This window comes from Procambarus clarkii, chromosome 10 (genome assembly GCF_040958095.1).
Source record: "Procambarus clarkii isolate CNS0578487 chromosome 10, FALCON_Pclarkii_2.0, whole genome shotgun sequence".
NCBI classification, from domain to species: domain Eukaryota; kingdom Metazoa; phylum Arthropoda; class Malacostraca; order Decapoda; family Cambaridae; genus Procambarus; species Procambarus clarkii.
This window is the reverse complement of record NC_091159.1, coordinates 33,318,209-33,333,274: the sequence shown is the minus strand read 5'-3', so window position 1 is coordinate 33,333,274 and position 15,066 is coordinate 33,318,209. Positions and strand designations below refer to the sequence as shown.

The window sequence follows — 15,066 nt, the reverse complement described above, 5'->3', positions numbered from 1 at the left end:
GACCTCAAGATAACCTGACACTCGTAACACCCCGCCCCCCCCAAGAGTGACCACCCCCACATAATCGGTTACAAATCTATGCGTACCAGTTTACTTGTCTCTCTAAATACTTGACTCCATACTCTCCAAGAATCATCAAGTATATTATTTTCGATATAATGATTAAATGTTAATTTGTTTAATGTGATTTATTTATAGTGTATAATAAAGATAGTTTCAGCGATGAAGAGTAGAGAAGGTAGAAAAGTTGTATAGGATGAATAAATCCATAAGAGCCGTGATGAGGGTTCAGTACATCACGCTATACTGATTTATGTGTGTATGGTATAGGATACTACCCTCTCTGGCCTCTTGACATGGAGGAAGTGGTTTATCTTTTCCTCTCAGGCCTTCACGTACGTATAATATATGAAATTATTTCAAATCCCATTCAAGACGACCTAACCAAGTCACAAGATAATTATACACTCATCATTAGATCACTCGTGTGAATACTCTTGTGAAGGATTATATCTTTATCTAGTTTTCTCCTTGCGCGAGTGTCATGTTGAGACGAGATAGTTGAATTGGGGGTTTAGATCTCCTTAGAGTGTCACGCGTTTTAAGAATTTCTCCTCACCCGTTGGTACTTGGAGCTTGACAATTAAATTATTCACAAATTATTATTATAGTTGTAATGGATTGGCGATTTCCCCCTGACAATTTCCTCCCTCGTGTTCTTGAGGATATCCTCATAGTGCACCCAAAATTTATCAGTGCAGGCTACTGAACATATGGCCCTGTATGACTAACCATCCTGCGAGATGAGGACTTTAGCATCACGTAGCTAGCTTTCTGACACACTGTACTCCAACCTTCATATACCTTGAGGTTACCTTGAGGTGCTTCCGGGGCTTAGTGTCCCCGCGGCCCGGTCGTCGACCAGGCCTCCTGGTTGCTGGACTGATCAACCAGGCTGTTAGACGCGGCTGCGTCTAGGGTAGCTGCACAAATGCAGATGTACCTACATATGTTAATACAAAAATAGAAAGTCCCCTCACACGGATAAAGATAAAACCATGTAACACAAACTTTTCAACCTTACATAAACCCTTGGGGTAACTAAATAAACTTAGATGTACCTCAGTATAAATTGTCATCCACACTTCCGTGGAAATAAAAATTCCATTCACCTGGGCACTAGGAGACTCGAACCTGGGATTCCACGCGTGTATGGTAGAAGCTCTATCGACTGGGCTATGAGTAATCTTAATAAGGAAATTTAAAAGTAAACTTTCCTTATTATGATTACTCATAGCCTAGTCGATAGAGCTTCGGCTTCACACGCGTGGGGTCCACGGTTCGAGTCTCCTAGAGCCCAAGTGAATGGAATACCGCTGAATGTTTCAAAAGTGACCCAACATATCATGTGTTCCTGTATGACTAACAATTCTTTGAGATGGGGGGGGAGGGGAATTACATAATTACATACATTACATTACATAACTCTCGACACAAACTACACAAGGTACAGGCAGTCTAGGGACCCAGCTGCCTAAATGACCACATAATTAAGCTAAACAAGAAAATGCTTAGTGTGACTATTATTTACGTTCTGGGAACTCGGCTACAACAAGTGCATTCCTCGCCATCAACTAATGTTAACACCGCCGTTCTCACCATCACCCACTCAACACCGCCTGCTGGTCCCTACCCTCAATAACTATAACATCGCTCGCTACAAAAATAGTTTTTTTTATTGAATCATAAATTACTGACGTGTAGATTATAGTAAACCACATTGAAAGTCGGAATGGTTTCTATTTGACGCTCTTTACTTCAGCGATAATTTTCTGCCATTATTTCGCCCGTTCCCTCTGCAACCATAGCTGACTAATGCAAACTTTTACTGCACATATCACGCCCATTAGCTGACACACTAGAAACACCAGAGCAAACCAAATAAATCAACCAGTTTCTCTCTCTCACACTCATTCACTCTCACACTCACGTACTCTCACACTCACTCACTCTCACGCTCTCACTCATTCTCTCACTCTCACACATTCTCACTCTCACACACACTCTCACAGAGAAAGAGAGAGAAGAGAGAGAGAGAGAGAGAGAGAGAGAGAGAGAGAGAGAGAGAGAGAGAGAGAGAGAGAGAGAGAGAGAGAGAGAGAGATAGAGATAGAGATAGAGATAGAGAGAGAGAGAGAGAGAGAGAGAGAGAGAGAGTATTTGTGTGTGTGTGTGTATTCACCTAGTTGTGTGAAGCACAACTAGGTGAATACATGTTGACCAAACCACACACTAGAAAGTGAAGGGACGACGACGTTTCACTCCGTCCTGGACCATTCTCAAGTCGATTGTGAATAGGTGAATGCACACACACCCACACACACACACACACACACACACACACACACACACAGACACACAGACACACAGACACACAGACACACAGACACACACACACACACACACACACACACACACACACACACACACACACACACACACACACACACACACACACACACACACACACACACACACACACACATACACACACACAAATACATGGGTGGCGATATACTAAAGAAATTGTTCACGACTTTTGTTAGGCCAAAGCTAGAATGTGCAGCGGTTGTGTGGTGCCCATATCTTAAGAAGCACATCAACAAACTGGAAAAGGTGCATAGACATGCTATTAAGTGGCTCCCAGAACTTAGAGAGAGGTTAGAGGCATTAAATATGCCAAAACTAGAAGACAGAAGAAAAAGAGGTGATATGATCACTACGTACAAAATAGTAACAGGAACTGATAAAATCGATAGGGAAGATTTCCTGAGACCTGGAACTTCAAGAACAAGAGGTCATAGATTTAAACTAGCAAAACACAGATGCAGAAGAAATATAAGAAAATTCACTTTCGCAAACAGAGTGGTAGACGGTTGGAACAAGTTAGAGGAGAAGGTGGTGGAGGCTAAGACCGTCAGTAGTTTCAAAGCGTTATATGACAAAGAGTACTGTGAAGACGGAACACCACGAGCGTAGCTCTCATCCTGTAACTATACTTAGGTAATTACACTTAGGTAATTACACACACACACGCGCGAGTATGCCTTGCCCTCATAGAGTCCCCACCTGAATAAACACATAAGGAAACTGGAAAAGGTTCAGAAGTTTGCGACGAAGCTTGTCCCAGAGTCACGAGGGATGGGATATGAAGAGCGCCTGGAGGAACTGAACCTTACGACACTAGAAAAAAGAAGGGAGAGAGGGATATGATAGGAACAATTAAAATACTCAGGGGAATTGACAAAGTGGAAACAGATGAAATGTTCACACGTAATAGTAACAGAACGAGGGGACATGGGTGGAAGCTGGAAACTCAGATGAGTCACAGAGATGTTAGGAAGTATTCTTTTAGCGTGAGAGTAGTGGAAAAATGGAATGCACTTAAGGACAGGTTGTGGAAGCAAACTCTACTCATAATTTTAAAACTAGATATTATAGGGAAATGGGACAGGAGTCATTGCTGTAAACAACCGATGGTTAGAAATGCGGGATCCAAGAGTCAATGCTCGATCCTGCAAGCACAAATAGGTGAGTACACACACACACACACACACACACACACTCTCACTGATCGGGTAACAACCTCTCATTGACAACAAATTAATTTATATTTAGACAAGAACTTGTCTAGAAATTAGGCTATGGATTTATGAAAGAGCTTATTAGGCACCGTTATGTACGTGGGATCGCTGGATAGGTTTTAAGCAAGAGTTAAAGATGAATATTAGTGTTCATAACTGGGCATAAATAACAGGTGCCTCGCAGTTGGTCAATATTCCTGCCCTTATTGTCTTTATTCCAATAAAGACAATAAAAACCATCCTTATGTTAGAAAGTTGGTTGAGACTGGTTTAATGAGGCTGCTGCACGAGGGTGAAATATGTCATAAAGGCAGACGACCAGTACTTGGTATATTTTCACCGTAGCTGATGCCACTGGCCGCTCAGCCTCTAGCCAGCTTCCTCCACAATTATTATAATGAATAGCAAATCCATCAAGCACTATACCTATGGAACTATTGATAGCTTGCACTAATATGTTGGCTCCTTCTTTTATTGATGAAGTTGTTAACTGAATTCTAATGAGAAAGTGATTTGTCTTTGTTCTTGGGTTTGTGAGTTGCTATTGGTCAAGGGAAGCATGTGGTAGGTGGGGTGTGGGTGGGGAGTGGTAGGTGGGGTGTGGGTGGGGAGTGGCGCTCGGCTGGACCTCCCTGGGCAAAACGTGGTTCAGTAGCTGGCGGAGGACCTCTGTTGATACAACTGCTAAACAATCCGCTGACACTGTTGGTGAAGATATTGCAGCTGTTTATGACATTAGTGTCAATGCGACTAGACTGCAGCTGCATCACGGCTTTTGGTTTTCTACACACACTTTCAACGCCTCAGTTCTCGCCATGAAGGTAATACGAGTTTCATCTTCAAGTACAAACTTTTATATCAGTATGTCTAAGGCCTGTACGACATTTTCCATCCCTCTGTCGACTTTTCTGTCATCGTATATTGCATATTACTGCTCCATTCTCACAAGCACACTCTTGCATGATGATATCCCCTCTCACCCACATATACTGTTATCAGTCTCACCTCCCCGCCCCCACTACATTCTGACACTGCTCATAGGTCCTTTCTATTTTTTATATTAATAATTGCCTTTCTCCTATACTGAAGCACCTTACAATTTCCTTTCCCCCTTTCTCATCTTGCTGTCGTTTGCCTGCCCACTCTCGCTGTCACTCAAGGTCTTCCTCCAGGGAACTATATTCTTATTTGAACTTGTTCCTTGAAGTAGGTCATTAACATAGATTAGGAATAACAGCAGTATGAAGACCGAGGCTGGAGGGACGCCATTTGCTTCATTTTGTAAATGCTCATTTTTTAATTGTGAATGTTTTCTGTTCGTTAGATGCTCTCTTACTAAGTTTAATTCATTTGTTTAGTTTATTTTATTCAATTTATTATCTTGCTTCTTAATCATATGCACTAGTCCTTTGTGACAACTATCAAATGTGTTTTTCCAGTCTAAGACCATGCAATATACCCTTTCCCTCCAGCCGTAAAAGGATAACTTTAACAAAGGTGTCTAATACAATATAAATATTTCCAGTGTGTGGTGCAGGAGCTGGTGAGGTGGGCGGCGACGCTGGTGGTGGTGGTGACGGTGGCAGCCTCCGTCTCTCGCAACACCCGCTATAAGAGACTTACTAACTTGCAAATCAGCGGGACTGTGGCTGCTATAAGAAAGGTAATGCTACACACTGCAATTGTCCTATTAACTAGAATCTATATATGCATGGTTTTCTTTAATGGTGCGGGAATAGAATTTGAAACTATTACTAGTTGAGCTTCTCAGGACTTTATCATGGGGGCCTCTGTTGTTCGCTATATACAGTATATAAATGATTTAAACAAAGGGTTGAAGAGCATCATTAGTAAATTTGAAGGTGATATTAAAACTAGACGGGAAATAAGTTCAGAAGACTCAAAATTCCTACATGATGATTGAGTGGCTTTAAAAATGGACGAAAATTTGGCAGATGCAGTTTAGTGATGACAATGCAGAGTTCTGAACCTAGGGAATGATACTAGAGTTGCCTAATATCAACTGGAGAATGTTGAAACTGCCAATATTATAAATTGACAAATTTGAATAACCTCTAGCTTATTTAGATAGATTGGGTAGATTCCGTAAAAATACGTATCAGATGAGAGTACAAGTTGCTGCACATGTGTCCACCTACCTATAGTCTGTCTTTAGAGCAGTCGCCACTAGCGTGACACACTGGGATGTGTCCTGGCGCTAGCCACTGCCCTTCGATGTCCTGGAGTTGTCTGGGGCGTGTCAATGTAGACCAACGCTGTTGTTAATCAATACCTAATATTGTTCTGAAGGATGGATGGATGACTTAAATGGCAGGGAGAATCCAACGAAGACTGACACACCACTGTCTTGAGAATCCAAGATTTTGTGTTTGTTTTAATTGGCCGATTATTTTAATGTGTCAGAACCCAGAAGGACTTACTTTCCGTGCCCTGGTAACCCCAGCACCTTCCCTTACACAGATAAGCAGTAACGTAGAGTGCGGGGCGGCATGTTTGTCCAAATCATGTGACGGGTTCATCATGCAGGGGTCGGGAGGAGGAAGGACGTGCACTGTGTTCTCTACTATCACCATCGCCCTCCCCGCCGCCCAGACATCATCACTCTACGTCCTCTACGTCTCTCTGGACAAAGGTGGGTGTACACCACCGTGGTGGGGGAGATGGGCCACACGGGGTCATTACCACAGGAATAGTGCGGTTGAGCTGTGCCTTCCACGAGATGGAAAATGTCAAGTTTATCCAGCTCCTGTGTGATGCTTCATATTTTCTTTGCTGTCCACAAATATATTTTTATGTTTAATTTCGTTCTAAATAGTAACTCCAGTTACAGATTTTGTAAATATGTCAAAGTTGCCCAGAAGGAACTTTCACTGTAAAATTTAACATAACAAATGTTGAATAGGCTGCCTAGAAAGAGCTCTGATTTACGTTTCTAAATGAAGATCTTGTGATTGCCAGCGTCCCATGTAATGTTGATGTTACCATGTTAATGTGTGCCTCTGGTGTTAGTTTTGGAATTAAATCTACTCCCAAATATTTCTCTTTCCAATTCCTGTAGCAGCCTTTCCCTTATGGTGTAGGCACCTACTGGTTTCCTTTCTCCCTTTCCAATTTTCATTACTTTACACTTGCTGGGATTGAATTCCAGCAACTATTTGTTGAATTCCATTTGTTGGGATTGGATTCCAGCAACCAACCAACCTAACAAAGAAGATAAACTAGTGTTGTGGGTAATTTATTTTGCCTCTCAACACACTTTCTCGACTGAATCCTTCACACAGAATATGAATCATAATAATCTGAAGAGAAATCTGAGTATTCTTAAATTAAACAATTCTAACGAATCAGATCATATGAATATACAGAATTTACTACAAGAATCGCTTTCGGAGAACGATACTACTTAAATTAGAAAATAATAAATGAACAATTCGTTCACATAGCTGGGAATGGTAGTGTAGCCTACGTCCTACAGTCCACTCCTGGGATAAGAGGTCTTGTACAGATTTGCAATCGCTGCTCTTACACACCTGCCGAGAGGCCCCTCATCAGAAAAGAATAAATTTACATTTAGATTATAGGCAATGTGTGGCTGATTCGTTGCCTTGCACATGTTGACAGTCAGAGCAATCGGTACCAGTAGCCTAGTCTAAAGAGATCACTTTGTTAATTTCTTGAGTAATATTATCTCAGACATAGCAACACATAAATAGTTTAGTAAATCATTCACCAGGTACTTTTTGTGAGGTTTTTAAAATCCCCATATTATGACCGGAGCTCTAGATTGAAAGTGGTTAATAGCGGACACAATATTATTAACCTGGGTCAAATTAATAAAGCATGGATAAGCCACCAAATATATCCTTTGTTATTGCAGAGACCGGGTGCCCGAGTCAACCCGGGTACCCGGTCTCTATAATACAGTAGACTCAAGTGTCCAGTTTTGAGTGGGCAGTTATTTTGATGTGGCACAGCTGGAACCATGTGACGTCCTAACAGGGATGCGAATTGATCATTGTCGCAATTATTTGTCTTTAATATTAATGTCTGTCATAATTGTTCAACACTTCAGATACTCCTAAACGTTCGGGGTTTCTTCTTATTCGGGAGTGTTGTACATGTTGCTATGGCGGTGTGTGTCCATTTATAGGATGAGTGACGATTTGTTGAACATAGACGATTAAGGTCCGTACGTATAGTTCTGGAGTAGAAGGTCCGTATCGCTACGACGCTGTGAGGGAGACGTTCATTGCCAGATGTACGAGACCGAGAGTTCATCACCTTTCACGAGTTTAAATGAACTCTGGTTTATTTAATTTAGATATTAATTGATCAACAATATACTTGTTATAATTAATACGTAACACTAAGTTAAGGTATATTTCACTAGCAATAATTCATGTGTACTAATATATGATCATATGAAAGCATTGAGATAAGGATAGATGAGAGAGTAATAGAGCGTCAACAGGGCAGGGCGAGGTACATAATATCTGATCTTAGAACGAATGCCAATAGTTTTAGAAACTTTTTTTGCTATATTGTCCCTGGAAATTCAGCTTGTTATCGATGAGGACACCAAGGAATTTACCATCAACTTTACTATTGATTTGTATATTGTTTATTCTTAGATTAATTTAATTTGAGGATTTATTACCAAACAAAAAATAGAAAGTTTTGTCAATGTTAAGGGTGAGTTTGTTAGCAGTTAGCCAAAGATGGGCTTTATTTAGTTCAGTATTCACAGTGACATTTAGAGCAAGCGGGTCAGGACTGGAGAAAATGAAAGTCGTGTCATCAGCAAATAAGATTGGTTTGAGGTGTTGAGAGGCATTTGGAAGGTCATTAATGAAGATGAGAAAGAGGAGAGGGCCAAGCATGCTGCCCTGTGGAACACTAATGTTTATGGGTAGTGGGTAGTGTAGGAGAAATGAAATTATTCACAGAAACATACTGGAGCCTGTCAGTAAGGTAAGACTGAAGGTATTGCAGGGAGTGACCTCTGACTCCATAATGATGTAATTTAAGAAGAAGGTTTTGGTGGTTGACAGTGTCAAAAGCCTTACGTAGGTCCACAAATAACCCAACAGGGAACTCATTTTTATCAAGAGCGTTCATGTGTGCGAAACTGGTGAATATCAGAATAGGCTGCAAGAACAGACAAGGAATCAAAGGGAGGGGTGGAGATAAAAATAACAACGTAACATTCTGGAGGGAAGTTGAGCAAGTCTACGTAGATTTAAAGATATGAATAATCCTAACATTTAATTAAAAATACGAACGACAAACAACACAGTTGATGAAATGTTGAGAAGCAGTACTCTGGAGCTGAAGCTCAACCCCACAAACACAGCTAGATATACAGAGTATTGATGAGCGGTAACACGGCGAGGGCTTACAGGGGTCATCCGGTCACAGGCCCCCCCCCCTCCCTGGCCCTCCACATAACACGACCCTCTGCGTGCTCAAATGACCGCATCCGGTTCCAGATCCCATTCACCCCAGGACCTTGTAATTAACTGACTCATGGTACCATGAATCAGTACCGACATGGTATGGTACCATGTTGGCACCATACCATGTTGGTCATTTATGGTACCGACATCCTGGCGTCTCGGAAGTCATGGCAACCGCCTGCACTCACTAATACACACACTCATAAACCACTTTCGTTGCCCTACTCCGAGAGAAAACTTTCAAATTTATTCCTACACACCACCAGGGGCGCGGAGGAAGGCGAGCCAGGGGCAGGGAAGAAGGCTAGCCAGTGGCGGGGAGGAAGGCGAGCCAGGGGTGGGGAAGAAGGCTAGCCAGTGGCGGGGAGGAAGGCGAGCCAGGGGCAGGAGGAAGGCGAGCCAGGGGCGGGAGGAAGGCGAGCCAGGGGCGGGGAAGAAGGCTAGCTAAGGGCGGGGAGGAAGGCGAGCCAGGGGCGGGGAAGAAGGCTAGCCAAGGGCGGGGAGGAAGGCTAGCCAGTGGCGGGGAGGAAGGCGAGCCAGGGGCGGGATGAAGGCGAGCCAGGGGCGGGAGGAAGGCGAGCCAAGGGCGGGGAGGAAGGCGAGCCAAGGGCGGGGAGGAAGGCGAGCCAAGGGCGGGGAGGAAGGCGAGCCAGGGGCGGGAGGAAGGCGAGTCAAGGGCGGGGAGGAAGGCGAGCCAAGGGCGGGGAGGAAGGCGAGCCAAGGGCGGGAAGGAAAGCGAGCCAGGGGCGGGAAGGAAAGCGAGCCAGGGGCGGGAAGGAAGACGAGCCAGGGGCAGGAAGGGTTGAGGCCACTATCAACAGCCCCAAACTTCCCCACATAATGGTTATATTTTATAGTCAGTAAAATTATCGACAAACAAAATTCCCACCCGATGGGTGTTCCTGATGTCAACAAATCCCAAGTTAATATATCTGGTTTTCTCCCACAGTTGACTACGTGAACAGCCTGGTGCCGAGCTCGTACAACAGTCTCCTCAACAACAAAGATACACAGCTGACCGCGTGTCCCGCCGGTACCGCAATAGGAGCTCTTATCTTGGACAATGGTGACAGCAGGCAGACAAAAGCGAATTATGCCGAGTGTAGACAATTGATTTACGCCCCTGGGTTTGCATTACAATCTGCATATACGAACGTTACGACAGGTCTGATGGGACAAATGTCGTCACAAGCCCAGCAATGTGAAACCGACGCAGTAATGGTTGGTCTAACGGGCTATGATGATAAAATGAGAATTAACAACTGGCAGGAACCATACTACGCTACGGGCCAGTGTCAGCGTCTAGTAGGCTGGAAGGTGGACTATGGACAATGTGTGAAAGTGACCTCCCCGTCCTCCATGCTATGGACAGGACAAAGTTACCCGAGCCAAAGCTCTAGCAGCTGGAATATGTATTTCCTGTGCCCCAACAAGTACCTGGTGGTGGAACTCTCGCGAAAGTGGCTTATGAGTGACAATAAGCCTCAGTATTATAGTGTCTTGTGTTGCTTGGTTATCCCGGCTCTCTGAGTGCAACATATTAGCACCCCCAGCCCCCCCACACCCCAGTCATCAGCACTAATTGGACCAAGCACCACACAGCTGAACAACACTTGGGGGTCGGCCCAATCCTAATCTACGACTAGGATGCTGATCACTGTTTGGCCACTCATCTCACTCATCAAGAGATGCAGAGGTAGAAATATGGATGTACATCTACATCCCTTCATCTACTGGATATAGCTGCAGCAGTGCTAGAATGGGACACTGAATGAAGAAGCAGCAGTGCTGGAACGGGACACTGGATGAAGAGGCAGCAGTGCTGGAACGGGACACTGGATGAAGAGGCAGCAGTGCTGGAACGGGACACTGGATGTAGAGGCGGCAGTGCTGGAACAGATCACTTGATGAAGAGGCAGCAGTGCTGGAACGGATCACTGGATGAAGAGGCAGCAGTGCTGGAACGGAACACTGGATGATCCCGCTGGATCGGATCACATCCAGTGTCCCGTTCCAGCTAGATGGATAGAATTGGATGATATTCCAGCCTCATCTCCAGGACTTCGTTCCAGCAGTGCTGGTAAGGGACACGGGATATAGAAGCTGCAGTGCTGGAAAGGGACATTGGATTTAGAGGCAGCAGGGGTAGAACGAGACACTATATGTAGAGGCAACAGTGCCGGAACAGGACACTGGATATAGAGGCAGCAGTGCTGGAACGGATCACTGGACGGGGAGGCAGCAGTGCTGGAACGGGACACTAGATGTAGAGGCAGCAGTGCTGGAACGGATCACTGGATGAGGAGGCAGCTGTGCTGGAACGGGACACTATATGTAGAGGTAGCAGTGCTGGAACGGAACACTGGACGAGGAGGCAGCAGTGCTGGAACGGATCACTGAACGAGGAAGCAACAGTGCTGGAACGAGACACTGGATGATCCCGCTGGATCGGATCACATCCAGTGTCCCGTTCCAGCTTGAGGGATGGACTGGGATGATGTTCCAGCCTCATCTCCAGGAATTCGTTCCAGCAGTGCTGGAACGGGACACGGGATATAGAGGCTGCAGTGCTGGAACGGATCACTGGACGGGGAGGCAACAGTGCTGGAACGGAACACTATATGTAGAGGCAGCAGTGCTGGAACGGATCACTGGATGAGGAGGCAGCCGTACTGGAACTGGACACTGGATGTAGAGGCAGCAGTGCTGGAACGGGACACTGGTTGAAGAGGCAGCAGTGCTGGAACGGAACAGTATATGTAGAGGTAGCAGTGCTGGAACGGGACACTGGTTGAAGAGGCAGCAGTGGTGGAACGGAACAGTATATGTAGAGGTAGCAGTGCTGGAACGGGACACTGGATGAAGTGGCAGCAGTGCTGGAACGGAACACTATATGTAGAGGCAGCAGTGCTGGAACGGGACACTGGTTGAAGTGGCAGCAGTGCTGGAACGGAACACTATATGTAGAGGCAGCAGTGCTGGAACGGGACACTGGTTGAAGAGGCAGCAGTGCTGGAACGGAACACTATATGTAGAGGCAGCAGTGCTGGAACGGGACACTGGATATAGAGGCAGCAGTGTTGGACATTGCTGGAACGGATCACTAGATGTAGAAGCAGCAGTGCTGGAATGGATCACTAGATGTAGAGGCAGCAGTACTGGAACAGATCACTAGGCATAGAGGCAGCAGTGCTGGAACGGGACACTGGATGAAGAGGCAGCAGTGCTGGAACAGGACACTGGGTATAGAGGCAGCAGTGCTGAAACGGGACACTGGATATAGAGGCAGCAGTGCTGGAACAGGCCACTAGATATAGAGGCAGCAGTGCTGGAATGGATCACTAGATGTAGAAGCAACAGTGCTGGAATGGATAACTAGATGTTGAGGCAACAGTGCTAGAATGGATCACTAGATGTAGAGGCAGCAGTGCTGAAACAGGACACTTGATATAGAGGCAGCAGTGATGATACGGGACAATGGATGAAGAGGGAGCAGTGCTGGAACGGGACACTAGATGTAGAGGCGGAAGTGCTGGAACGAAACACTGGCAGTAGGGGCAGCCGTGCTGGAACGGGCGTTAATGATTGTCGTCTAAATTCAACCTTTCCCGTTTCAACGGTCATTTAACTGCACCCTACACATGGACTTGATGGTCAAGATTATTGTCCGAACAGCATTGTCCATCTTACGGTCGTACATATTCTTGTTGAATGTCCTGACTTCCAGGATGTGCGTTTGCCCTGCTTCCCGACTGTCACTCGCGGTCATTTCTCCCTCGATATAATCCTTGGTGAATCAGACGCCTTTGATATCGCTCGTCTTGTGCACTTTTGTTCTCGTACTGGCATCCTTAGTGATATTTAGCGCCTTTTGAATATCCTGCAACTTTGATGGTGTTACTTAGTCTCCCCGGCTTGGCGCCATCTTTGGGTAATTACTTGATGACTAAGAGAAACTTTTTAGTTAATTTGGATGAAGTGCAAGTTGCACCAATTTTACGGTAGATTTTGTTTTATATATATATATATATATATATATATATATATATATATATATATATATATATATATATATATATATATATATATATATATATATATATATATATATATATATATATATATATATATATATATATATATATATATATATATATAAAACAAAATCTACCGTAAAATTGGTGCAACTTGCACTTCATCCAAATTAACTAAAAAGTTTCTCTTAGTCATCAAGTAATTACCCATATATATATATATATATATATATATATATATATATATATATATATATATATATATGTCGTACCTAGTAGCCAGAACGCACTTCTCAGCCTACTATTCAAGGCCCGTTTTGCCTAATAAGCCAAGTTTTCCTGGATTAATTGTTTTTCGACTACCTAATCTACCTAACCTAACCTAACCTAACTTTTTCGGCTACCAAACCAAACCTAACCTATAGAGATAGGTTAGGTTAGGTTAGGTAGGGTTGGTTAGGTTCGGTCATATATCTACGTTAATTTTAACTCCAATAAAAAAAAATTGACCTCATACATAATGAAATGGGTAGCTTTATCATTTCATAAGAAAAAAATTAGAAAAAATATATTAATTCAGGAAAACTTGGCTTATTAGGCAAATCGGGCCTTGCATTGTAGGCCAAAAAGTGAGTTCTGGCTACTAGGTACGACATATATATATATATATATATATATATATATATATATATGTCGTACCTAGTAGCCAGAACTCACTTCTCAGCCTACTATTCAAGGCCCGATTTGCCTAATAAGCCAAGTTTTCCTGAATTAATATATTTACTATAATTTTTTTCTTATGAAATGATAAAGCAACCCTTTTCTCTATGTATGAGGTCAATTTTTTTTTATTGGATTTAAAATTAACGTAGATATATGACCGAACCTAACCAACCCTACCTAACCTAACCTAACCTATATTTATAGGTAAGGTTAGGTTAGGTAGCCAAAAAAAGCTAGGTTAGGTTAGGTTAGGTAGGTTAGGTAGACGAAAAAACATTAATTCATGAAAACTTGGCTTATTAGGCAAATCGGGTCTTGAATAGTAGGCTGAGAAGTGCGTTCTGGCTATTAGGTACGACATATATATATATATATATATATATATATATATATATATATATATATCTATATATATATATATATTTATATCTATATATATATATATATATATATATATATATATATATATATATATATATATATATATATATATATATATATATATATATATATGCAACAATGATCACAAAAACACTGATCCAAGTATGCAGAATAACCACATATGAAAAATATGTTATTTTTCATATGTGGTTATTCTGCATATATATATATATATATATATATATATATATATATATATATATATATATATATATATATATATATATATATATATATATATATATATATACATATATATATATATATATATATATGTGTGTGTGTGTATGCTTGCGTGATTATTATAATATTAAAACTGTTGTTGTAGCCTAGTAATAATAAGATTTTTTAGAGCTCTGCTTGAAAGATTTTAAAGTCAGTAACTCATTTCGAATCTTATTATTGATTGTGGATTGAAACTTATTATTAATCGATAAAACTAATTATCGATTGTGTTCATTAAGTGCAAACTGTTTGCCAGAGTTGGAAGTATACCCCAAGGGGATACTCACAGTAAAGTAAACTTTGAACTGAACCAAGTATGATTATGTAATGAATATTATAGCTAAATGAGGTTACCCTTGATGAGGTCATGTATATAATTCTTTCACTATTAAATATCACTGTTGTTTTAAGATGTTTTTGCCAATCCCCCTCAATTTCAGTGACATGCCATGCTATGAGTACGGGTTGTAGTGAACTCGGAGTATACCGAGTAGAGTTCAAAACAGTGACACTACGAAGGAA

At 42.5% G+C, this 15,066-nt stretch overlaps 1 protein-coding gene across 1 annotated transcript; it reads left to right on the top strand.

Annotated features, from left to right (window-relative positions):
- The first annotated feature begins 4,309 nt into the window (after positions 1-4,309).
- LOC123773404 (uncharacterized) lies at positions 4,310-13,138 on the top strand. Its single transcript, XM_045767152.2, has 4 exons — positions 4,310-4,465; positions 5,170-5,307; positions 6,126-6,297; positions 10,071-13,138. The coding sequence occupies exons 1-4, from the start codon at positions 4,460-4,462 to the stop codon at positions 10,649-10,651; spliced, it is 897 nt and encodes a 298-aa protein (XP_045623108.2). The 5' UTR covers positions 4,310-4,459; the 3' UTR covers positions 10,652-13,138.
- The last annotated feature ends 1,928 nt before the right edge of the window (positions 13,139-15,066 follow it).